At 44.0% G+C, this 24,831-nt stretch overlaps 1 protein-coding gene across 1 annotated transcript in view; it reads right to left on the reverse strand.

Moving 5' to 3' along the window:
* Positions 1 to 311: 311 nt before the first annotated feature.
* VAT1L (vesicle amine transport 1 like) overlaps positions 312 to 24,831 on the reverse strand; it is a 142,447-nt gene continuing 117,927 nt past the window's right edge. The window contains exons 8-9 of the mRNA XM_019710977.3: positions 4,593 to 4,676; positions 312 to 2,855 (exon numbers count right to left, since the gene is read on the reverse strand). Coding sequence (XP_019566536.1) covers positions 2,757 to 2,855; positions 4,593 to 4,676 — 183 coding nt within the window. The 3' untranslated portion in view covers positions 312 to 2,756. The remainder of the gene's footprint in view (positions 2,856 to 4,592; positions 4,677 to 24,831) is intronic.

A 24,831-nucleotide genomic window follows, 5' to 3' on the forward strand; every position in this document is an offset into this window, starting at 1 on the left:
TAGCTCTTTTAACAGCATATAGGAGGTGCCTTACAAATGCCATTATAATTATACTTCTTGTTATCATTACTATTATATGATGTCTTTAGTAGTTCTTTTATTTAGTGGTTTTATTTTCTTCCTTGAGGGAACTTGAATGTCTTTTTAAAGGCTTGGCTCATCTCAACCCCAGTTTTTCTATGTAGTCTTTAGTTTCTCATCTGGAGATTCTTCTATCACATGCTTTTTATTTTCCTTACATTTCAATGGGGTGGGGGGAGCGCTGCTTTTCCAACAACTATTTATATGGAGTAACTGATGCCAGGCGAGGCTATGCTATGCTGAATACTTTATTTATATTTTTATGTAAACATAATTTGCTTTGTAGGCACAATATAACAAAAGCTCTAAAGCCACAAATACATTAGACAATGTTTCAGTTCACTCCAATCAAGCTTAAATTACAGAGAAGCCTTCACAGTTCCTTTAAGGCAAACTGAGACATTCTTTACCCTTCCTTCAGAAAAACAATCACGTGATGGGAAAGAAGGTGCTTAAGATGACAGTGCACTAATCGGTTAATTTTGATATATACATATGTAGTTTTTATTCTTCATGACATAAATCAATCAAACTCTCTCGGTCAAGCTCTAGTTTTTTCTTCTCATTCTGTATTCTGAGGATACGATAAAGGGTTTTCTATAACCGACTGGCATTTTTTGTGATTATTATATTAACCTTGCTAGTTGTAAAAACAGATTTGGGGAGGAGTGACTTTTTATGTTTCTCCTCTGGATATAACAAAGGCCGTCTGGATTCTGAATCTAGAGTTCCCACTCACCTGGCAGCAGACAGCGCTGATATGGCCAGTGGCTCTTTGGTCCCCCAGCCCTGGAAAATGCCATTCCTGTCCAGCTCACCAGGGGTATCACTTGGGTAGCGGCTCTTCTTAAGACCCCCATTGTCAGCTTGCTTATGGGAGAAACACGACTAATAATACAACATTTGGCAAAGGTGTTTGGGGGAGAAAACATCAACATTATCTGTCCAAATGGCCCAGAACTGGAATATTAGTGAGTCCTGGGGGAGGAAGAGAAGAGGACCCTGTCCTCTCCGAGACACTCGCATCTCTCTGCACGTCAGGTGGCAGCACCCTTTCTCGTCTTCATTTTTTACGCGTACATTCACAATGAGGAGAAACTCCCTTCAGATAAATATTTGGCATAAATAAGTCATCATCACAAGCTTAGGGTAGGAACAACAGAACATGATTAATGAGGTGACATTTGTTATAAAAGGACTTTGGACATAAAACAGGTAATGGCTGAAATGCATTCATTCCCATCACTTTGGGGGAAGAGTTGGATCTACCCCAAGGCTCATTGCTGGCGAGATCAGGCAGTGTGGGAACACTCCAATGTCTTCCAGAAGGTAAAGGGAGTTGGGGGTGCTAATCACCCCCAGGAGGAGGGAACGAGGCACCCCTTGGTGGAGACATGGAGCCTCTTTCTCTTCCTGCAGGCGAACTGTTCACCTCAAGCCATGTAAAGTCAGGTGGGGTTGAGGGTGGGGTTTCTTAGAAGTTTAGGAGCTGGAAAATTGGACAAGCATGTACAGTCAAGTAGTTTGGTCCCCATTCCCCAAACGAGGGGTGCTGCAAAGAGTAGGCACCATAATTTTATATTTCAGAGGAGAGGAACTGCACGTTGGCATCTGATACTGAGCATCAACCTTTGTTTCACTAGAATTTGTTACATGGTGGAACATGCCTTGGCAAGTAACGAGATACTGGTTGATATTTTTCCAAATATGGTCTACAGAGCGGTCTTCCTTGGGCATCCACAGAACAGGTGGCTGCTCACTACTAGGAAAGGAATATAGTAAAATTAGTAAAGCCAATGGCAAGTGTGCAAACAGGTGAGTCTCAGTAATGACTTCTGAAATAGTCCCACACGTGGTGAATTTTCTTAGAATTAAAATAAGTATATATGGCGGAAATGGGGGTGGGGGGAGAAGATTTTGCTCATGAGATGCAGTTTCAGAGGCAAAATCTCCATGGCTGGTCCTCAGCCTCATGCTGTTGACCCATCCTTTATCCTGAAAATTTCATATCTATTCACTGTGTTTATGGCTAAGAACCAGTGAAGGGATCAAGCATCAGAGGGTAAGAGGCGAGCAGGTCAAACTTTGGACCATGAAACAACTGAATTGATGTAAGGAAGTTGTTGCCTCTTAAAGGGGGAGAGGGAAAGTATTATTTGGAGAGATCTTAAGTTTATGGGCTCATGGAAACATCTCCTGGCCTACTCTCTTTCTGCCAGCCAAATTGGCAACAGCTCTCATCAGAAGCATGGGTGGCTGGCAGTGAAAAGTGTCATTGGCCTGAAAAATTCTAGGATGTGGGTAGCGCTCTGTGACAATACCTTTCAATCCAAACTTGTCTTTGCCCACATCTGGTCTCAGGCATAGGGCCTGGGGGCTGGTATTAATTTGCAAGGCTGTTCTAGAACCATCCAGAAGGACCCAAAGATGAATGGTTTTGAAACAGGGGAGAAGGGAGAGTGTCGCACACAGATGGGGGAGGGACATAATACTATATGGAAGGGGTTGGCACTTAATTTCAAAACACAACAGTGATCAACAGCTTTATAGCTCAGCTGACTGCAGACAAACACAATACACTGGACGACAGCATTTGTTCACTGGGGCACAGAAGAGCTTTCTCAGCTGGCTTCTCTTCGTCCAAACCATCCTTCATGCTTCTGCCTGGGTCCTGGTTACTGGATGAAGGGCATCCGCTCCTTGTTCTCACCGTCCCCCTCGTGGTCTTCCTCCTCCTCTCCCGCCTCGCTGGTCTCTGTGCTGTCATTCGCCATCTGTAATTCAACAGAGGACTTGTGAGAGGGCTCTGCAACCTAACCGCCACCTTCTCTAAGCATCTGATGGAGCCACGTGGGAGGGCGTCTTTAAAGGCCAAGAGCTAGCGCTGCTTGCTTCCCCAGGAAGGCAGGGTGGTGTTAGCTGCTTTATGTGGGGCTCCCTCAAGAAGCAGGCTCTGAAATAAGCATTTGAGTGCCAGGATTTGGAATTTGGGAGACGATTCCTTTGAGCCCCGTCTTCTGTCCAGGTGGGCAGTGGGCTCCACCCACCATAGAGACGCTCCAAATACCACAGATCTCATAGACCCACTCTCCATCATCTTGTTGTTTCTTTAGTTCCCAGGGTAAAAGTCCCCCCGAGATTCAGGAACAAGGACAATGACATATGCCAAGGCAAGTTTGGAGTTGTCACCATGAAAGGTGGGCTTTTCAGCTCCTACTCTGATGAAAATCCTCCCCAACCCCCCCCCCCCCCCCAGCGTGGTCCAGCAGGCCTTCCTATGGGCCAGCGGGCCCAGCAGGCCCTCATGTATAATGGAAGCAGGTGGGAAGCCACTATCAGCTATTTGGCTTGAAAGCAATAAGCAATCCAGGAACTGTCTGCCTTGTATTGATGGGCCTGAAACAGACTTGGTCACGTGTTTAAAGAACATAATGTAGTTACATAGAAGACCCGGGATCCCAGATGCCTTCTCCTCTTTAACCTGATCCCCTCATCTGCCTTCACACATTTGCTGGACACAGTCCTGGAACTTAGTAAGCATTTCATAAACTATATCCATATTGCTATCCGTCACTTACACGTTGTAAAATGCCCTCTCATTAAACCGTCCGTTGAGAGAAATGGCCATGATACATAAACTACGTTATGGTTATAAAATCCAAATAAACACTTTAAAAAATACACACTTTGGACGATAATATGCAAGAAATTTTAATTCTCTTTCGTAATGACTGATGCAGCGCTAAGACTAAACATGTGAGAAAGCAAAACGAAACAAAAAACCTTCCTAAGTATTTTCTCTGTAAAACCTTTCCTAGGACTTAGTGTGTATGAGAAAATGTTTTATGCATATCCTTCTAATTGACTTGTGAGAATTGATCAATCTCCAAAATACAGACGGGGTCACTGAAGCTGGAGTGGCAAAGTAATTGCCCAGGGGCCACACAGGGGCTCAGGTCTTGGCTTTGAATCATGCAGTCTGGTGGCAGTCTGTGTGTTGACCACCACACTACACAGCCCCCTCAAGTGGTCCTTGCAAGACCAGCTGGGATGTGAGTTTGATCGGCTTCCGACCTGGTCAGGTCCCTGAATAGAAAGGTTTCATCCTGGTAAAAGCTAACGAAAATCAATGGAATCATCAGGAGGCATCTCGGAAGCAGTTGGCATCAACCTGTCGAGCATGTGAATGTGAATTTATTGGATTTTACCAGGAATTCCTTCTACTTGTGGCAGCCAAGAGACGGCACTTAGAATAGACACAGGTCGATTGTTTATATCCTTTCCCGACTGCCCTCAGATTGCTCTTGAAATGCTCTCACTGAAGCATTTTCCTTTTTTTCTCAGTATCTATCTCAATTTGTAAGTAACCCCTCATTTGCAAGATCATTTGTTCACCCCTGGTCTCCTGCGCTGGCCCAGGAGCTGCCTGGATTTCCCTCTGCTCTACCTGTGCCTGCACCTGATAAGACCTCGTGTGTTGAACTGAACGGATCCCTCTGCTGTTGACTCACCAGTGGAGTTGGGGTCTTCTCTACATCCAGAATTAACTTGCCAATGTTCCCTCGGTCGTGGATCCGCTGCATGGCCTCCTTCACCTGAGAGATGGGGATTAAAACCGAAACGCTGATGAGGTGAGATGTCGCCCAAGTCTAAAGAAGGCCTGGAAAGCCAAGCCACCGGATGCCCACCAGGGCGCGCTGTGGTTTAAGTTTAGTTGCTAAACCTGAGATGGTTTTGGACATAGGGTGCAAATAAATTCCGGTTGTGTCACTCACACACTCTGATCTGTACAAGCAACTTGGTGTCCTGGGTCTAAAACGTGACAGTGATGGCTCCTGAAAAAAGTACACTAAAATTTCCTTTTAAAAAGGGCGGAGGCAGGAGGGTTCTGCCAAGTTCCAAGAGTTACATGCTGCAGGGTGGCAGGGCACATCAGCGAGTCAGTTTTGTCCACTAAAATTACTTTTTGAGGGTCATCTGTGCCCTGCTTACCACAGTGTTATATCACCGTGACTCATAATTTGGCTAAAATGACTCATTACTCAGGCTGAACTACATTCAAGAAAATTCCCATGATTTCTGGTATTGGGTGAAAATTTTGTCTTCACTAAACTACTTCAATGGAGTATATTTCCCCAGTATTAGTATCTCCCCAGAAAAAAAGGACCTTCTTTTTTTCTCCAATTATGGGGGCCAACAGATGTCTAATGGGGCATCTTTATCAGAGCAACAGTGTGACATAGCCTGATTTATGCTTTGAGCATCTCTTTCTGCAGCCCTATGGAAAATGAACTGCAGGGGGCGCTGTGAGGATTAAATGAGATAAGGGAAGGCAGTGCTTGGCATCTTATGTCCTCTGCATTTCTTAGTGATTTCTAAATGGAAATGCAACATCTCTTGATTAAAAAAAAACAAAACAAACAAAAAAAAAAAAACAATTTCAATAGATCTAGTCTAAATATTTTCCCTAAAGTCTCAGATTTTTAAAATATTTTTTCATATCCATTCATTCCACAGCACTCATTAAATGTTGCTTATAGGCTAGATGCCATGGCTTAAAAAAATTAGAAGCTCAGCTACGGTATCTGCCTTTGAAGAACACACTGTGGGGCTGATAGAGCAGTGTTTGCTTATATAAAAAACCAAAGCCATTTTCTCATTTGGATAAAAACTTGACAGAGCCATTAAAATATGTGTATTCTAATTGCTTTTCTAAGGCTTTATCCTAAAGACATAATTCAAATTATAGGGAGAAAACCTTGCCACACAAAAGAAACTCAATCACAGCATTGCTTTTAATGGCAAAGCACTGAAGCAACTTAACGCATCACAGAATACAGGAACGCTTAAGTAAACCATGGCGCTTACATTTATCAACTGAATGGAACTCTTATATAGCTGTTAAAGTGCTAATTATAAAGAATGTACAGCAGGATTTAATGCCTTTATAATGTTGTTAAATGAGAACATCAAGATGTATATTTTTATCTGCATTCCCATAAAAGCATGGACATCCTAAAATAACTAGACTGGGATTCAGATAGATGATAAAACATTATGTAGGGGAAATGAGTGCCTTTTCACTCTGGTGTCCAAACAGTGTTATTTGGTAACATGTTATGAAATCTGTATTTCATATAAATTAAACGTATCTTTAAAAGTAGACTTTGGATAACCTAGCATGGGTTAGAATCAACCTCTTTTATATACGGATAGTGTCATGTGATTGTTAAATTTCCTGACCCTAAAACATAATCCAGTAGATTTCTTCTATTTCTGTGGTGAATGTTGCTTTTCCAACTTGGTCATAATAATAGCTGCTGTTTACTGAGAATCTTTAAATATCATGGCGGAAAGCTTCTAAAATGGCCCCTGACTGACCCCACTTCCTGACACTCACACGCATGTGTCATCCCCTCTCCATGAATGTGGGCTAGACCTAGTGACTTGCTTCTAACCAGTAGAACACAGCAAAAGAGATGGGAGGTCACTTCCAAAACTAGGTTATAAAAGATGGTGACCTCTCTTGCAGTCTCTCTTTATCTGGCTCTTCTTACCTTCTTGCTCTGATGACACAAGCCACCACGTTGTAAGCTGCCCTATGGAAAGGCCCACATGGCAAGGAACTGAGGGAAAACTCTTGCCAACAGTGAGAGAGGAACTGATAGCCTCAGTCCAAAAGCCCCTGACAGACTGGATCCTGCCAACAGCCAATGAGAGAGCTTGGAAGCAGATCCTTCCCCAGTTGAGCCTTGAAATGAGACCACAGCCCTTGCTGACACCTGAATTGCAGCTTTGGGATAGATCCTAAACCAAAGGACCCAGCTAAACCATGCCCAGATTCCTCACCTACAAAAACTGTGAGACCATAAATGTTGTTTTGAGCCAGTAAGTTTTGGGGGTAATTTATTATGCAGTAATAGATAACTAATACATTCTTACCTTGCATACGTAATTCTTACCTTGAAAGATATATATTATACCCATTTTACAGATAAGTACCTTGATGCTCAAGGATATAAGCAATTGGTCCAAAGATTCTGTGGCTATTGACAACAGAACTGTGATTCAAACTCAGGTTGTCAGACTTCAAAACTGATGCTTTTTCCCAATTCCACCCAGACTGTGTTGCTTCCTTTGATTCTCAAAGGCAAGGGAAGGTGGTAGGTAACATCTCACATAATGGTTTCCCAGAATTCAGTTGTTTATTACCCTGGTAAGTCATTAAACACTTGGAAACTCCTTGGAGGTTGAGAACAATTTTTAAAGCTGCTTCTCCAATAAGACAGAGCCCCAAAAAAGGGAAACGCTGTTTTCCTACCAGTTAAAGCTTATTATGATGCCAGAAAAAAGTCCCCTGCAGGGCTGGCTCTAATCTGCATGTTTTTTAGACATTTCTTTCTGAAATGAACTGACTCTTTGAAGTCTTTCACATGGGGAAATGGAGAAAGGGTTAGGAGTCCTTCCAAGAGATGAGGAAAGCAGCCTGACCCCCAGCAATGCTGTTTGAGTTTGCATCTCTTGGAGATGTAAAGTCTTCTATGATGATAACTTAGAAGGAAAGAAACTATGATTTCTTGATCAATTCTTTATCAGGTATGGTGTAAGGCATTTTCCATATGTTACTTCATTTTATCTGCACATGAAGCCTTTGAGGCGAGTACTGGCATTATAGCATTACAGTTTCACAGCTGAGAATCCCAAAGGTGAAAAATGTAAGGCGTCTGTCCCAGGTTGCCATCTGAAAGGTGGTTAGAAACCACATGGAAATTCAGAGAGGAGCTTCCGCTTTTCAGGACTCTGGACAAAATCCAGGACAGGGCTCTGCCGTCTGCGCCCTAAAACTGCCCTCAAATAATAGCATCGCAGGGTAAAGTGTGCAAAAAGAAATTTTACTCCCAAGTTACCAGTTTACAAACTGAGGTGCTCCAGCAGATGACTGTATCCAGAAGATGGAGGTGACAGCCTCCATGAAGCTGCTTGTCTCTCTGGAGGCTACCGGAGAGATTTTTCTAAGGCACCCTTCTGCTTAAGACCTTTACCCACGGCATGCAAGAGAAAAGTCTCGGAGACCTGCATTGCCTGATACCGTAGCCACTTGTGGCACTGAGCACTTGCAATGCGGTTAGCACAAACTGCAATGTTCTGGAATGTAAAACACACACCAGATTTCAAAGACTTAATCACAATAAGAGAGAACACCAACTACCTCATTGAGAATTGTTGACACTGATTACATGTTAAAATGATAATATTTTAAATACTCTGGGTTAAGTAAAACATCAGTAAGGTTCATTTCGTCTGCTTTTCACTTTTCTGAATGTGGCTGCTATGAAATGTGAAACTTTGCACGAGGCTCACATTATAATTGTGCTGGACAGCACTGGACGCAGTTGTTAGGAGCTGATGTCTCTTGTCCTTTCTGGCTTTATTGCTTCCCCTTCCCCTCTCCCACTTCTCTCACATCCACCACTGGAGACGTATCTGAAGTCCACGGGGCCTCTCAACGTTGTGCCTCTGGGTTCCTTCCTGGAGTGCCCCGGTCCTGCAGCTAACTCGGATTTGTCTTGCGGCTGTCAATTTCACTGTGAACTCTTCTAGGGAGCTGCTCTGCTCCCCTCACCCCCGCCCCTCACATCTGGGCCAGGTCTCCTTTGGGCTCCCTCAGCACCTCGGAGCAGCTATAACATCACCCTGACCCTCGGCTTGGGATTTACTTGTCAGCCGCTCTCATCTATGTCGCAAGTCTACACTATCCGCGCTGGGCCACAGATGTAACCAAGATTTCTCTAATTAGTCATATTAAGAAATGTAAAGAGAAACCGGTGAAATTAATTTTATCAGTATATTTCTTAACCAAAGCTATCTAAAATATTATCATTTGAATATATGCTCAATATAATAAAGTATTAGTGAGATATTATATATTCTTTTCTTTTTTACCAAGTGTTTGGAATGCAGGATGTATTTTACACTATGGGATGTCTCAATTCAGACTAGCCTCACCTGAAGAGCTGGTGGCTGCCTGTGGGTCGTGTCGGCCACATGGGAGAGTGCAGTTCTGAGATGGGCAGGACAGTGGCACCAACCTCAGGACAGCAGTGCAAAGGAGTGTGTGGCTTGTGATAGGCTACAGAACGGATGAGTGAATGAGTGAGCAGCTGGATGTGTGGAGAGAGTGAGCTGCCACGTTTCCGTCTTGTCGTTCTCACATCCCAGAGTCCCTGGCCCAGGCAGCTGTCTGTTGGTGGCCTGCTCGGTGCTGCCTGGGGTGCCCAGTGGGTTCTGTACATAATCAGGCCATGGTCCCCCACACCCCATCTGAGATACCACTGCCAGCTGCATGGCTGGCTACATATGGTCTTAGCAGCTGGGTTTTCCAGAGCTAAGGATTCTGGGCATACTCAGGCCATCTCCACTGGAGCTGGTTTCCCGTCCAGATAGTGGGAGTCATGTCAGTGAAACACCTCGAGATGCCAAGATCCTGAGTACAGAGGCCATCTGAGTCTTTTCTGACACCTTAGTCCTGGGAAGCCGCCTCAATACCATCCCAAGCCCATGGTGGCAGGAAGCAGTGAGAATATCACTGAGTTCTCACTGATATTCCGCTTTGACTCAGCGATGTTACTCTGGCAAGTCACTTCATCTCTTTGCCCCTCACTTTCCCAATATGGTAAGTGATAATAGCTATTCTTCTCTTCTCTTCTCTTCTCTTCTCTTCTCTTCTCTTCTCTTCTCTTCTCTTCTCTTCTGTTCAGTCACTCATTCAACAGTGTCAACACCCTGTTCTAGCAGCTGTGTATAGAGCAGTGGGTGAAACAGATATGCTTTGTCTGTCCTAAGGGAATCACAGCTTCACTTATTAAATAGGCTAACAAGAAGAAGAAATTCACAGTTTGATAAATGTGTTCCCAATGTGTTTATTTAAACCGCTAGTGTTGGTCCTGTACCATTGGTTCTTGCTTCCACAAAGTCCACTGGCATTTAAGGTGGCATTCAAGATGACCCATGGGAAAATGTCATTGGCTCAGGCCATGTTTGCAGAGGAGCAGTGTATGATCATTCTGATCTCTGTCTGCAATGGAACTAGAAGAGGTGGGGTTTCTGGAAGCCTGTAAAACGATGGTGAGCAAACATCTACAAGATCCCCTGCCCTCATGAAGTTTATGGTCTTACAGGAGACACAGACTTAATCAAAGAAGGACTCAAATAAATGCAAGCTTGCCACTTGATCATTCTAAGGTGGACCTATGCGAATGTGGAGAGGGGATTTGAACTGGTTGGGAAGATTAGGGAGGGCTCTCTAAAGAACTGATAATCGAGCTGGGATTGAAAGAATGTGTAGGAAGCAGTTAAGATAAGAAAGGAGAGAGGACCATTCCCAGCACAGGGAACAGAATGTGAGAGGAGACTGAAGAGAGGCCAGTGGCATGAGGACAAAGAGCAAAAGTGAACATGGGGAAAGATGCTGGGAAAGTTGTTTGGGGCCTTTGGAACTATATTCCAAAGAATCCCCAAGGATGAATTTGCCCACACTGAGCATACGGATCTAGAATATCCTCCAGTCACTTTCTAACGGAATGGTCAGTTCTTTCACACTCGGGTAATGAGGGTTAACAATGCTCAGTCTGTGTTTGGAGCTTCACTTAATGTTTCATAATATTCAATTTCCTTTTGAATGGCGTGTAAGGCAAAAAGTCATTAGGGTAAAAATAACACCACTTAATAATCAGAGCATTTGGCTTGTGCTATGAATAGTAATAAGTCTAGCCACCTAAAAATAGAAATAAAATAAAGATGGGTTATTCCATGGATCACTGTGCCTATTAGATGATAAATTAAAAGATTTGAAAATAAAAAATGAGTAATATTATAATTAAGAAGCACATCTACCCAAGTCATCTGTGGAAAATTATTGATATTAATAATCTTTGGGATTGTGTAAAATCCAAATTGGGTGTTGAAAAGTAACACATTCATTGCAAGGAGACCTGGAATCTGGAATTTCTGTGTTCTGTCAAGTAGGCGTGGGAGTCTAAAGTAAGTGAGCCCTCAAGATTTTGACGAAGATGGAAGAGCAATCAGAAAAGGAACATGTCAGGGACCATGGATTGACCCATGGGGAAGGCAGAGAAAAGATTCGAACACTCAAGTTCTTTTTGGACAACTTGTACATAGGGTCTTTGCAATATGCAGGGCATGGAGTAGGCTGGGACAAGAGAGGTGACAGGTGCAAAGTTTAAGGTGGTGCTCACTCTCAGGGTCGAGCAGGTGCTGGGTCAGGACCTGAAAATGAGGGTCTCCTTAAACATTGCACTCTTGTCACCTTTATTGCCCAATGCTAGTCCTGGCTATGCAAGGATGGTTATTACTTTTAAAGGAAGGGAAACATTAAATAGCTATCATAAGTATCTGCTTGGCCACAGGACAACCAGTGGAGATGCTCCAAAAGGATTTTTAAAGGGGCCATTAGTAAGAACTCTGGCTTAGAAGAGGCAAAAAACATTCTAAGAGTGAGGAAGAAAGGAAGGTAAAAATGCAAGACAGTAGAATCGGGTTGGAATGACTGGTCCTTTTTCCCTGGGTACTTGGATGCCACAGACTCTTGATCAAATATGCCTATCATGGTCATGAGGGGTTCAAATGAATTAAACATTGAACCAAAAGCCAGGACAGTCTGCAGAAATCTGCAATCCATAACCAAGCCAAACCGTGTAGTTTTATCTAATTGTGAACTAAAACAAAAGATGAAAAAAAAGCAAGTTAATCGTCTCCAATGTTTTATTTAGCAACGTTTCCCAGTGTTGGATTTGGGTGGTTGAATAGAACTAAACCAGACACTCAATGGATGTTTATTCTAACATGTGAACTGAGGCCTCAGGAAGAGGGTAAAAAGGTACATGAGATGATTTCTAATCTCTGCAGAAAAACATCTGTTGTACAACCTGTAAGACATTTGAATTGTGATGGGGCACAAAAGAGGAAGTAATTGGGGATGGGAGAGGGATGAAAACCAGGGGAAACTATTGAGAGGAAGTAACTTTTAATCTAAGACTTGAAGGTCAAGTAGAAGTTCGTCATTTAGCCAAATAAATAATCTAGGGAAATATTGCTCTCCTCAGAGAATGAGTCACTGAGGACCCTAAGAGCACGGAGGGTGGTGATGGTGAGGTACACTTTCAGAATCCTCATGAATTGCTTAAGGTCTTCCAGTGCGCTAGACAGGCGTTAAAAACTAACCTGAGCTCCCGCTGCTCCTAAAATTCCTCATGACAATGGAAGCACGTACAAAATATAATTTCATCTGGTTCCTGCTTTGAATCTTTTACCAAAATCCTCCAACCAAGGAGAGATACTCTGTGTTTCCACTTGGAGGACTCTAGTTCCTTTTTAAAAGACGTAACTACCTTGCTTCCAGATCATACTGGAATTCAAGCCCCTAAAGGCTTCCCAGGAATTGCCAAACATGAGAGTTTACGGGAAAGGGTTAAAAGCATAAGGAGCCCAAAGATCCTTCAAAGCCTTGAAAGTTCTCAAATGGGTAGCCATTTTTTCAAAAGGATGACAGCCAGACCTGCTGACATTTAGGAAAGTACAGTTTAAAATGTAGAAGTGATCTTTCTTCTGGCTTGGAGAGAAAGGGATTTTTGCAGGTGTTTGCAGGCATTTTTAGTACCTAAGGGAATGGAGATATATTGACTATGTCCTCTAGACATCGTTGTAATTTAGACACGTGCTAGGGTGCCCAGGATGTGGAATTAGAGATGGTCAACAGAGCCAGATAAGTCTGGGACCTGTGAAATGGCCTGAAGTCAGGAGTGGAAATAAAAGCGTGATTGTGTTTGTGTAAGAGGTGTTTGCCAACACCGTGCTTGTGTACAATGCTGGTTCTATCAAAAGCTGGTTCTTGACCACTTTGACCGAAGTGGGGTTTCTCATGGATCCTCCCACTTAGAGGAAAGAATGCAGGAGGGCTATAGGCTCTGGACCGAAGACTGTGGTGATATGAGAGTCACCACTGCCTGTAAGTTGTATTAGGAGAAGTTGAGAGTCTCAAGGAAAGAGCAGAATCTGAAAATTAGGTAAATCTAAGGGATGAGGCAGGCGTGATAACGAACGATGTTGTTCATTATATGACAGCAGCTGACATATGACAAATGCTTAGCAGGTGCTGTCACTGAGCAAAACACCTTACATGCATGATCTCATTGCATTACATCAACCCCGTGAGGAAAGTGGGAATTTGTCAGACTGTCAATCAGAAGTACATAAACATATTCTACCTTTTCTTCTTGAGTCCTTGTTCATCGTAGAGGAGAGCTGAGATATTGCGAGGTTAAATGGCTTGTTCAAGGTTAAATAATGAATCATGGGGAAGCCAGATTTCAAACCAAGCTCTGTGTAACTGGAGGGCTTAAAGCATCATTGGCAGGTATGTGAGAGTGGGATGGACAAGGGAGAGTGAAGAAGGAGAAGAAAGGAACGCCATGGGTCTCTGGGTACCACTGGATTGTAGACCCAGTAATGCCTTATTTCCTCTGCTTTCATATGCACCTTGCTTCTTCCTTGCTTATCACACTTATTCCATTCTGTCTTGAAGAGTTTCTCAACCTAGGAACTATTGACACTTTGGGTCCCCTAATTTTTTATTGTGGGGGGTGTCGTGTGCATTCCAGGATGTTCAGCAGCATTTCTGGCCTCTACTCACTAGATGCCAGTAGCACTCCCCAGTGTGACAAACAAAAATGTTTCCAGACATTGCCGAATTTCCCCTGGGGGTTAATCACTCCAGTTGAGACCTATGGTGCGCTGGGAGCAAATTCCCCACCTCCATCAAAGGTGGACAGCTGCCTCATCTCAGTACCCATGTGACACCTGGAACAGGGACTTGCCCACAGGAGATTGGGTGCTGCTCTATCCCCAGAACTAGGCAGAGAGTGCTGTACACAGCAGGTGTCCATAACAGATGAACACGATATGGTCTCTGACCTCCCATTGGTCTCTGCTCATTGGTTAGATGAAGTTTTCTCCAAGTGTGGACTAAAGGCTGCCTGCATCAAAATCACAAAGCGCGGCTTTTAAATAGTGATGTGTTGGCCTCCCCCTACCTACCCCTATTTGTTGAGACTGTGATTCAGGGGCTTAACTGGTGGTTCATTTAACACTGCCCACCGCAAGTCAGGCCGTCCCTGGGCTTGGCTGACTCAGGGCGAGGAACAAGTCCCCTGCTTGGCTGACTAAGATGGCCCAAGAGGCTGGGCTGGTGTTCCACGTTTTACTATCGGAATAGGGTGCACTTTAACACTTGGCTTAAATATCCTTGTAGGTTGGATAGTGGCCGAGAGCCACAGCTACAGCCCGTCCCAGGCTAGGGCACCTGAGAAGGCATCAGATCTCTGCTTTGGTGCCGCAGGCCTGGGCAGAAATCACACACCTTGATTTCTCCTCAGTGCATTAAGAAACCTGCAGGATATTGCTTGACGTTAGTTAACCCCACTCAGTGTCTCTAGGTGACCCCTCACAGGCCCCAGCAGCTGAGTTGCATCTGCTTATGGTTCCAGGGGATGATCTCTGTGCTGGGGTCACAGGATGTGTGTGCATAAGTTAGTGGGTCACAGTGGGTTACTCGGGCAACCCACGAATCATGGTGTAATGAGCCAGATCTCACTGTGATGTAAGCAGAAAAATCAGAACCAGAGTTGCATGCTGCCAATGCAGTGGGAAGGCTTCTTGCATGTTGAAGAAGGAAACAATAGGATCTAGTGTGACCCAGTGACTAGGAGAGATGCATACCCTTAATAAGAAATGCAAATTAGTGTTCTGTCCAGTGAAAACTAAAGTCCAGAAATAAAACAGGATTTGACTCCAACTACAGCCAAGTGAATAATTGTTTGTATATAGACAAGAACCTCGAAATAATACCTTGAAAAATCATACCTAGTGTACACCTAAACTAATGATTCTTTTCATTTAAAAAAATTATGCCCATATGGTAATGTTTGGCTAGTGTGTTGGTTTCCTAGGGCTGCTGAAACAAGGTGCTTCAAACTGACTGGCTGAAAACACCAGAAATTTCTTGTACGTTTCTGGAGGTTAAAAGTCCAAAATCAAGGTGTCGGCAGGACTGGCTCCTACTGAAAGCTCTGAGGACAGTCTTTACCCTGTTTCTCTCCCAGCTTCTGCTGCTTGCTGGCAATCCTCGCTTGTTGTCTCATCTCCTCCTGTGTGTTGTTTCCATTCTTAGTAAATACCTAGCTCAAAGCCCCAGCGGCTCCCTCCAGGATGTTTTCTAGTCTCCTATCTGGTTTCTTTTTTTTTTTTTTTTTTTTTCTATCTGGTTTCTAAGGCTCCAGTTTTTCCCAGTCTGCCCTCCTTTCGCTGTCAGAGCCATGATAACTGATTGATACAGTTATATGTCTTTCACGTCACAAGTGCTTGAGACTGTGCTGTACATTTAGGAAAGATAATAATAATAGTGCTTTTGAGGGCTAACACTGACCATTTAGCACAGGAGCTGGGCGTGTGCTAAGTGTCAAGTGTCTTTCCAAGAAGAATCCATTGCTCCTCATTACAACCCTGTGACGGATGTATCACAATCATTCTCATGTTACATATACAGAAAATGAGGATCAGGGAGGTGAATTAACCTGCCTACGGTCACAGGCAGAGTAGGTGGAAGAGCTGGGATTTCAACCTAGAATGTTTATGAAATATTGAAAGATGAAATGATGTTATGTGGGGATTTGCCTTAAAATACTCCAGAAAAATCATAGGGGAAGGGAAGGCAACAACAACAACAAAAAATGGGTCAAATGTTAATCACTGTAGAAGCTGAGTTGCTGGGTACATGGCTGAGGGCAGGGGTCGTCAGTATTCTATTATTGCTACTTTTGAATATGTTTGGAATCTTCCAGAACATTTATGAAATGTGAATTCTGAGCTTTGTTCCCCAAACAACAACCATAGCAACAATTGCAGCACCCAAAGGCTCAACTGTTACACCATTGTTTTAGGACCCCAGTGCATGTTTGATGATGAGGTTATAAATGAGGGGTTTGGGGTCCTTAGAAACTCAATGCTAGAGCAGTTCAAGGTGTTTTTCTCATCCCCCGATAGAAAAATGTATCCTTTTAACCAAATAACCCAGCTTTGCGAGGGTAACAATTTCCAGGATTGGACACCTACCATGTACCAGGCAGCGTTCAGGTAGATGAACACACACAGCCTCTGCCCTAGACAGGCCCACAGGCTGCCAAGGAGGGAGGGGCCACTGAAACAGTCAATTCCAACAGAGCGTGGGAAGAGCTATATTCTAGATATGAAAGAAGAGGCGTGTAAATCCAGGGGAAGAAATGACTCAATTTAGAGAAAAATGGCATTTGCCTTGGGTTTTTAAGAGTGGGGAGGCGTTTTCCAGGAAGAGAAAATGCATTTACTCAAGGCAAGAACAGAGTCCTCCAAGAGAATGGATTGCTCATCCAGGGAACTAAAAGTGAGGGGGGCACCGTGTGCCCTGGGGGATACTGTGTGCCCAACTTAGTGGGCTGGGCTCTCTTCTGGGGGAAATAGGGAGCTAGGAGAGGTCTTCACTTGGCCTTAATCAGACGTTTCTCTTGAGAAGATGGCCCAGATATTATAGAATAGTTGGCAGGTGGGGCCCTGGTGGAGGAGAGACTAGGAGACCAATGAGAACTAGGAATTAAGGATACTGGTCAAGTGAAACTGACAAGATTTGAAGGTGGGATCTAGAGATATGCTGTAAGATCCCACCTCTCCTTTAAAATCATTTCAGGCTATTTAGAAGCCATATAATTCTTCAAAAGGTGGAAAGATTCTCTAAAACGATCTCTGTTTTGAAAGATTCTCCATCAAGCAGAAATGAGAGCTGAGGTAATTTAATTTACCTTCATCCAGTTTAATTAGCATTGGAAATAGATGACCTGGCTAGCCCTGGAAGCTTCCGTATGCCAGGGTCTGTGACGCTCAAGTCTAATTTTTAATTATCTCTGCCCATTTGCTGAGGCGCAGAGGGGAATCACGGAGCTAACCTTTTCTTTCCTGCATCTTTCTCGCTTGTCTGTCCGCTGATATTTTTTCCTCTACGTACTAAGGCTAATAGCTATTGTCTTGAGATTGTGTTGTCATGGCAACCAGACGAAAAACAGGGAAAAATAGAAGTGGACTTGGAAGGTGTAGTCTTCCAGCCACTTTGTATTCCTACTTAGGGGGCTCCCTGCCTCAGCTGACTAGGCAATATGTAGGAGACGGAGTCGGGGTACTCTTGTTCCAAACTAGGGTTCCCTGGGTGGTCAGACTGGACTGATCTTTGAAGGGCAGCTTTGGACGATAGTCAGACCCTCTGGAGTCATGAGGAAGGATGGATCTGGGAAGGCCCCCATAACAGACAAAGAATTTGGTAGAAGGTGGGGAGGTGGGTGGCCATTTACTAATAAGACACCGAAGTCGTATCCACAACAAGTCGTGCAGGAAATGTTCACAGCGACTTTAAAGTTCTGATAAACAGAACTTTTGCACAATCCTTAAAATTCTCTGACCTCGTAATTTCACTTTTGGAAATGTATCCTTAGGAAATAATCTTATATCTGGAATAATAAGAACACAAGCTTTATATCCAACATGTTTGTTACAGCTGTAACAATAAAAATGATGGGCCCTGGAGGGGCATACTGTTCCCCAATAGTCCCCAATTAACTTAAAAAACAAAACAAAAAACAAAGATAAAGAACCTAGATGTCCAAGAACAGGGGAACAGTGGAGTAACCTCTGATCTACCCATTTGTTGGAATATTATGTGGCCATGAAAGCTTAAAAGCTTAGATGAGTCTTAGAGGGAAAAAAAAAAATGTCTGCAAAACTTTTTACACAATTATAGAAATTTTTTCTATAATTTCGAAAAAATCTCAAACCTCCAAAACAAAAGCAAAGCAAAACAAACAGTCAAAACAAAGAGATAATAGAAGGGAAAAATATATACACAGGGTTATTATTGGGTGATAGGAATATAGATTTTTTTCCTCCTTTTTTTTTGTCTTTGAAGGGGAATATTTTTAAATGGGTCTATTGAGTATGTGTCATTTTACCTATTGGAAGATTTCCTGATTTAAAAAATGAATGCTACAATTAGGCACCAGCCATGTTTCCAGGTGAACGAGTCAATGCTCTTACCAAGCACAGATACCACAAGCCACTGATTCCCCTTTTTGAGGAAGTGGGGGCTCTGCTATGTGTCGGAACAACTGCAGGCATTGTGGGAGCTGCAAAACCAACTGATACGGCATCTTTGCCCTCACAGGTTTGACAGACTAGGTCTGCTAGCTTCTGGATAGGTCTGTAATTGAGCACTCTGGATGGACCTTGGCTCAACCCAGATAATGTGTATGAACACACACAGCAGACAGACCTGTGTGTCACACGGAGTCTATAATTAGCCTCATCATTCTTCATTACTTGGGATTCCAGGCTGGTTTTAAAGAAATTATCCCGGGGAAGAAGAAAGCCTGAGGGACAGCGGTCAGCTGCTCTGCATATGCTCAGGTGGAACGAGGAGCAACCTGCCCCCATGCAGGTCCCATCTGCTGGAGTGTCTTCCTTTCCTGCTGCTTATCAGTCTGCAGCCTTGGCACAGCGACGAGGTAAGCCTATGCGCTTCCCAGCCACCCACAGCTATTTAAGACACTGAAATAGATCTAGGATAATAATGTGGACAAAAATAGCTACTTGAACGCTGATTACTGTAGGCAATATAATAGTAAAAGTAATGATGATGATGGTCATATTTATTGACTATTAACAACATGCCGGCAATGACCAGGTAACTGGTTTACAAGCATCATCACTGCTTTGTACGTGGCAGGTACATTATTTCTACTTCACGAGCGAGGACATTGAGAATCCTTGAACTTCTTATGCTCAAGGTCACATAGTTAAAAAGGTGGAAGAAGTAGGATTTAAAGAGGGGAAGTGGGGTACTTAAAGTCTGTTCTATCCCGACCATTTAGTCCTTTAGTGCTTCTCACAAACCTGAGAAGTGTGGGGCCTCATTGCACTTTTTAAGGAAGAGGAAACCGAAGCTAAGACAGCTTGAGTAACTTTTCCTGATGTTACACAAGCAGCTAAAAGGCAGCATAGCTGGGATTCAAACTCATTAGTGTCCTTGTGTCTCTGGAGCCTGCTTCGTTTCCCCTCCCACAGCACGGTGGCCTGTCACCTAAGTGTGGCAAAAAATGTCAGGTAAATATTTCATTTCTGACACCTAACACTGGGCCCATTACAGAACAGGTGCTTCAAAAGATGTGTGTAAAGGATGAGTAAGCAACATATGGATGCTGAGAATCTCAAAGCAAGGCCGTGAGAGGGTTCAAGGTGCATCCTTCCTCGAACAAAATAATCAATCAACGAAACAAAAACAACCGAAAGAGTGCTGTGCTGTATGTGCACCACGCATCAGAGTGTCCATCCATAGCTTGTGACTGAAGCGGGGAAAATCTCTCATGTTCTGTGATTAGTTTTGCTCTCCCAGAAACTAGGTGCTGCTTTATGGGGCTGCCTCGCTGAGAGGTGTCTTTGAACCGTACCTGGGAGCCAGTCACCAGAAGAGAGTGCAGTGGGAGCGATTGTGGGGAGATGAAGCAAGTGCTATTGCAATCCCAACAAGAGGGTCCCCAACTGCCTGGGGAGTGTGAGACTCCTTACAACTCCCAGAGGCAATGCCATTCCTTCTCAGGATGGCACTCTTAAGGATTTCTCTAGTAGTCCCATAAAATAAACACATCTTCCAGAGTGACCCAGCTCACTCAATTTTTAGAGAGGGGTTTTTCACACTTTGCACTAGTGGCACAGGGGGCCAGAGAATTTCTTGTGGTGGGGGGCGGTCCTGTGTGTTATGGACTGCTCAGCACATCCCTGGTCTCTACCCTCTAGATAGCAGTAGCGTTCCCCTGGTTGTGAGAACCGAAAATGACCCCAGCCATTGCCAACTGTCCTGCCCCTAGGACAAATTCACTCTCAGTTGAGAACCGCTGCCTTTGAGATGGGCATTAGAAATGGGAGGCTGGAGGGGAGCCAGCCTATGACCAGGCATCAGGTGAGCAAGCACAGGCGGAGACAGAACTCAGAAGGTCTAGCATCTGTAAACAATTTTCCTTTGTGCAGGTTCTGCAGTTGCGGGACGCAAATAGGGATGGTGATCTTAATAGCATCCTAAGCGCTGTCATTTGCTATGTGAGAGCTCGGTGCTCTGTACGCCTTTATTGTTTTTGACTTAAAAACAATTTTTTTATCAACTTACAAGTGGTATAATTGGTGCAGCCACTATGGAAAACAGTATGGAGGTTCCTCAAGAAACTGAAAATAGAACTACCATATGACCTAGCAATTCCACTTCTGGTGGTTACTTATCCGAAGGAAATGAAAACACCAACTGGAAAAGATGTCTTTATCCCTCTGTTCATTGCAGTATTATTTACAATAGCCAAGATATGGAAGCCACCTAGGTGTTCATGGATGGATGAATGGATAGAAACAGCATTGCTACTTGAGGTGAAATGACATGCCTGAGGACACACAGTAAGTGTCGGGTCTCCGAATCCAAACCACTGCACACCACTGCCTACACATATAAGTGACCCTGGAGCTTTCCTTAACTTGAGCCTCCTAAGTTGACAAGGTCACTAATTGGAGAAACGGGGAGAGAGAACTGTGGCTGCAAGACTCCTGTTTCCCCAAAGAAGTAGATCTGTCCTTCAAAAATTTCACTCTATCACCGCTGCCATTACCACTCTGACCTGTGGAGGGCGCTGCTGTCCTTCACTGTCTGGCCCAAGGGTAACTCATTTTGCACTGAATTACTGAATGAGTTGTGAATCGGTTATAACGTGTAAATAAGACTAACAAAAGGCTTGGACATCCCCTTCTCCAATCATTTACTCATCTTTTGTACAGACCATGGCATCTTCTCCTAGTCTCATGATAACCCTGCACTGACAGAGAACAAAAAATACCAAAGAGGAAATGATTAGTGAGAGGTAAAGTGACTTGCCCAAGGCCACACAGCTAATAAGTGACAAAGTTTGAATGAAAATGCAAATCTGTTGGACTTGAAAAGCCTGGTTCTCTTCTCGGAAGACGGAAGCCAGCGTGGAGGCTTACAACACAGGCCATCTGATTGAAGGACTTACAAGCAAGCCACGTGATTCGGGAGCAGCAGCGTGAGGAAAGGGAAGGCAACTGGTCTAGTTCTGCCATGGAGTTACGGCTTCGCCGCCTCGGGGGAAGTCTGACCTGTTGCCAGTCATTTCTCTTTGCTGCCTTCAGGTTTTCATCTGAAATAGGATGAGACGGGGTGTCTATGGGACTCATAGGGGCAAGTGTTTAAGAAGCCCTTGGCCTGTGTATCTCGTGAATCATTTAAGGAGCTAATGAGAGCTTGTGTACTGCTTTCTCTATAAGGTGCTAGCACCCTCACCCTCTCTGCCTCCAGAACCGGCAGAGCCACGGCGACCTTTCTAGTAATGATTGTGTTTGGGGCGGCTCGGATGAGCCACCAGGGGTGCAGCCACCTGCCACAGGGTTAGACACCAGTTGCAGAGACTCCTGCCTCAGACCACACGCTCCCCCTCTGTGCAGCCTCAAGACTCCTCACTTCTGAGAGCTTGTGTCTGAGACAGAGCACCTGGGCGAAAAAGAGACACCAACCCAACCAGTATTGATCGGCCCATCCAATCCATCCTCTACAAAGGGACAACACCCCCTCCCTGGCCTTAGGGGCTGACTGTTGGGTGGCAGGGAGGGTCAAACAGATAAACACACTTACATGCAGAGCAGTGGGGCTACTGCTGGGGCATAAAGCAAGCATTGTTGGCATTTCAAGAAGATGGTCCCTAACTCTGCGTGGGGACTGTGAGGTTTAGTCTCAACCCACAGGGGCTATACCACTCCTTCTCAGGATGGAAATCTGTGGAGTCCCTCTAATACTCCAGTATAATCTACACGTTCCAGGGTGATCCAGCTCAACAAACCCTGGGAATAGCTTTGCCAGTGGGAGTCCTGCAGCCATTGCCCTGGGAGGCCCAGGCTTATGAGGTCCACTGACCTCCTCTACAGCCCTTCTGCCCTGTACCTTGTCACAGAAGATTATGGCCTGAATTTCCTGTGTTGGAGTTTGTGCCGGGCTCTGGGGCAGAGCTAGTCCACTAGACTCCAAGTCCAGCCTCATCACTTCCAAGCTGGGTGACCTGCAATAAGTCACTCAACCTCTCAGAGCCTCAGTTTTCTCATCTTAAAGAGGCACAACAATGCCTACCTCATGGAGTGATTGTCAGGATAAAATGAGGTAATGGGGTAAAGCCACAAGCACAGAGCCAGGCATAGAGCAGGAACTCAATAAATAAGTCCTTTCTTCCTCTTTGTCCTACTGAAGTAGGATGTTCAATGTCATGGCCAGGGTGAACGTCAACTTTAATGGCAGGCAGATGACTGGGCCTTTCTGGGGGCTGAACCAGGGCCTAATGAAAGACCTGGTGGGGGAAAAAAAAATTAAAAAATATATATATATGTGTGTGTGTGTGTGTGTGTGTGTGTGTGTGTGTGTGTGTATTAAATGGATGGACTTTGGGCAGCAGATGTGTATCAAGAATGATAAGGCAAGATGGACAGAGTTTCAAGTGCCACAAAGAGTGTTTCAGGGCTCACGTGGTAGAAGAAAGTGAGCTGGGGACGATGCATCTGAAGGGATGCCTGAGAATGATGTACTGAGTGCAGTGGTGCCCGCTCCAGTGATGGATTAGAGTGCCCGTGGGTTCAAACCCAGCTCAGTCACTTACTGTCTGAATGAGCTTAAGCATGTCACGTAACCTCTCTGCCCCAAAGTTACTCATCTGCGAAATGGTAATAATCATTATCAGCAGCTACAGCTTTGGGCGCTTGCATGAGAAGGCACGTGAAAGTGCCTGGCATAATCCCAAACCCACTATGAGTGGTGGTTCAATCCAGTGGTGTGCTGGAGATAGCTCCTGTTGGTTCATGAAAGCTGATTGTGTGCATTTCTGCCCAATTCTGAGTTCAGCAATGTCATATTGGTTGCTTGAAATCAGCCATGGTAGGGATATTTACACCATGGGAATTGGCAAGCACTACATGTCAGCGTTTAACAGCATACCACTGCTTGAATCTAAATCTGTGTGATTTAGACCAATGGGAGCAGGAGATCCCAAAGATGGAGTCAACAGCTAACTAACCAGGCTGCCTCAGGGCCTTTCTGTCCCCAGAGGGCCCTACAAGCACACCCCATGAGAAGCTGGGTCTCATCTTCTGAAGATTCCTAACTGCAAGTGACTTTTGCTTCATCCAGATACCTCCTAGGTCCAAGTAGCATAGTTAGTAACATGTGTAAAAGAAAACTCTGTGCTACTTCCATAAATGGAGAAAAGTCAGTATTATTTGCCATAAAAAACTAAACATAGGAAGTAAAATAAAAAGAAACAACTGTATTACATTATACCACTGTCTGCCTGAAGACTTGACTCTGAGGCTGGCTCCCTCTTTGTTAAAAAGGGAGAAAAGTGTTCTCGAGGTGTGAAAGCACATTAGCACCCCTGAGACTTTACTCTTGACATAATGAGGGGGATTGAGCGAGAAACACAAAAGAAATGCCTTTCCCACTAAGTGATTCAATGTGAGGCTATTCCATGTTCATGCTCTACCCGGCTCACCACACATGAGAGTAGAGCTTACTTTGGGAAACGCTATATTACATGATGCTAAAAGATTGGAAGGCAGAAAGAAAACTAATATTATTTTCAGATTAACCCTGGACGTATCATTGAATACAAAATTCCTACTAACTGTAAAGCCAAAGTCAGGGGTGTGTTGGACTTGGCTTGTACTGGCTCATGAGAATCACGCGTTACATTTTCAGGAATTTAGCAAGTCACTTGACAGCACATTTGCTAGCTTGAAATTGGCCGTGGTAGGACTCTTTACACCATGTAAATTGGCAGATGCTACAAATCCGAGCTTCCCACACCCCCAAGATATGATTGTTAAAACATTCACTAGTATACCACTAGCTAAAGCTTTCCATACCAACTTGAACTTGTGTAAACCTCTTTAGGCTAAAGCCTTAGACTTCTGGGGACGTCCATTCTCTTTCTCTCACCTTGGAGAATTTGTGTGGAAAAAACTGAGATGCACCAAGTAATGTCCTTAAGTCTGATGATCTTATTTTCATTACTGTATCTTAAAGAAAAATAATAGAAAACACTGCTGAGAAATTTGCTATAATTGATTATTGTATATAAAGTACAGTTACAATTCTTCTTTCCAACCCATACTCTTTAGTGAGCTATTTTAGTGCTGGCTCTGCTAAATGTTTGGAATTTATAATGCCCTGGAAAGTCATCAATTTCTGAATGTGTAGTGACTACCAGGAAAAAACAACAACAATAATAAACAAGACATAAGACAATAAATTAAGGACAGGAATTTTGCACCCTTTGTGTTCCCTCATAACATTACTGTTTTAGTCCAAGACTTTCTGTGTATTTTTTTGGTCCAGAATCTCAAACCCTTTGGTCTTTTCTCAGCTAGAAAGCATGGGAGGGACTACTCCCAGGTTACCTGATGCAGGGAAAAGGGTGGGACTTTGGAATTAAATTTCTGTGTGGCTATATCTGGCACCTAAATATTACCATTGGTGTGATGGTAAATTTGTAATAACATATTTGTTTTGAA

The sequence above is a fragment of the Rhinolophus sinicus genome, chromosome 8 (assembly GCF_057876585.1).
Source record: "Rhinolophus sinicus isolate RSI-liver-muscle chromosome 8, RSI-T2T, whole genome shotgun sequence".
In the NCBI taxonomy this organism is placed as follows: Eukaryota; Metazoa; Chordata; class Mammalia; order Chiroptera; family Rhinolophidae; genus Rhinolophus; species Rhinolophus sinicus.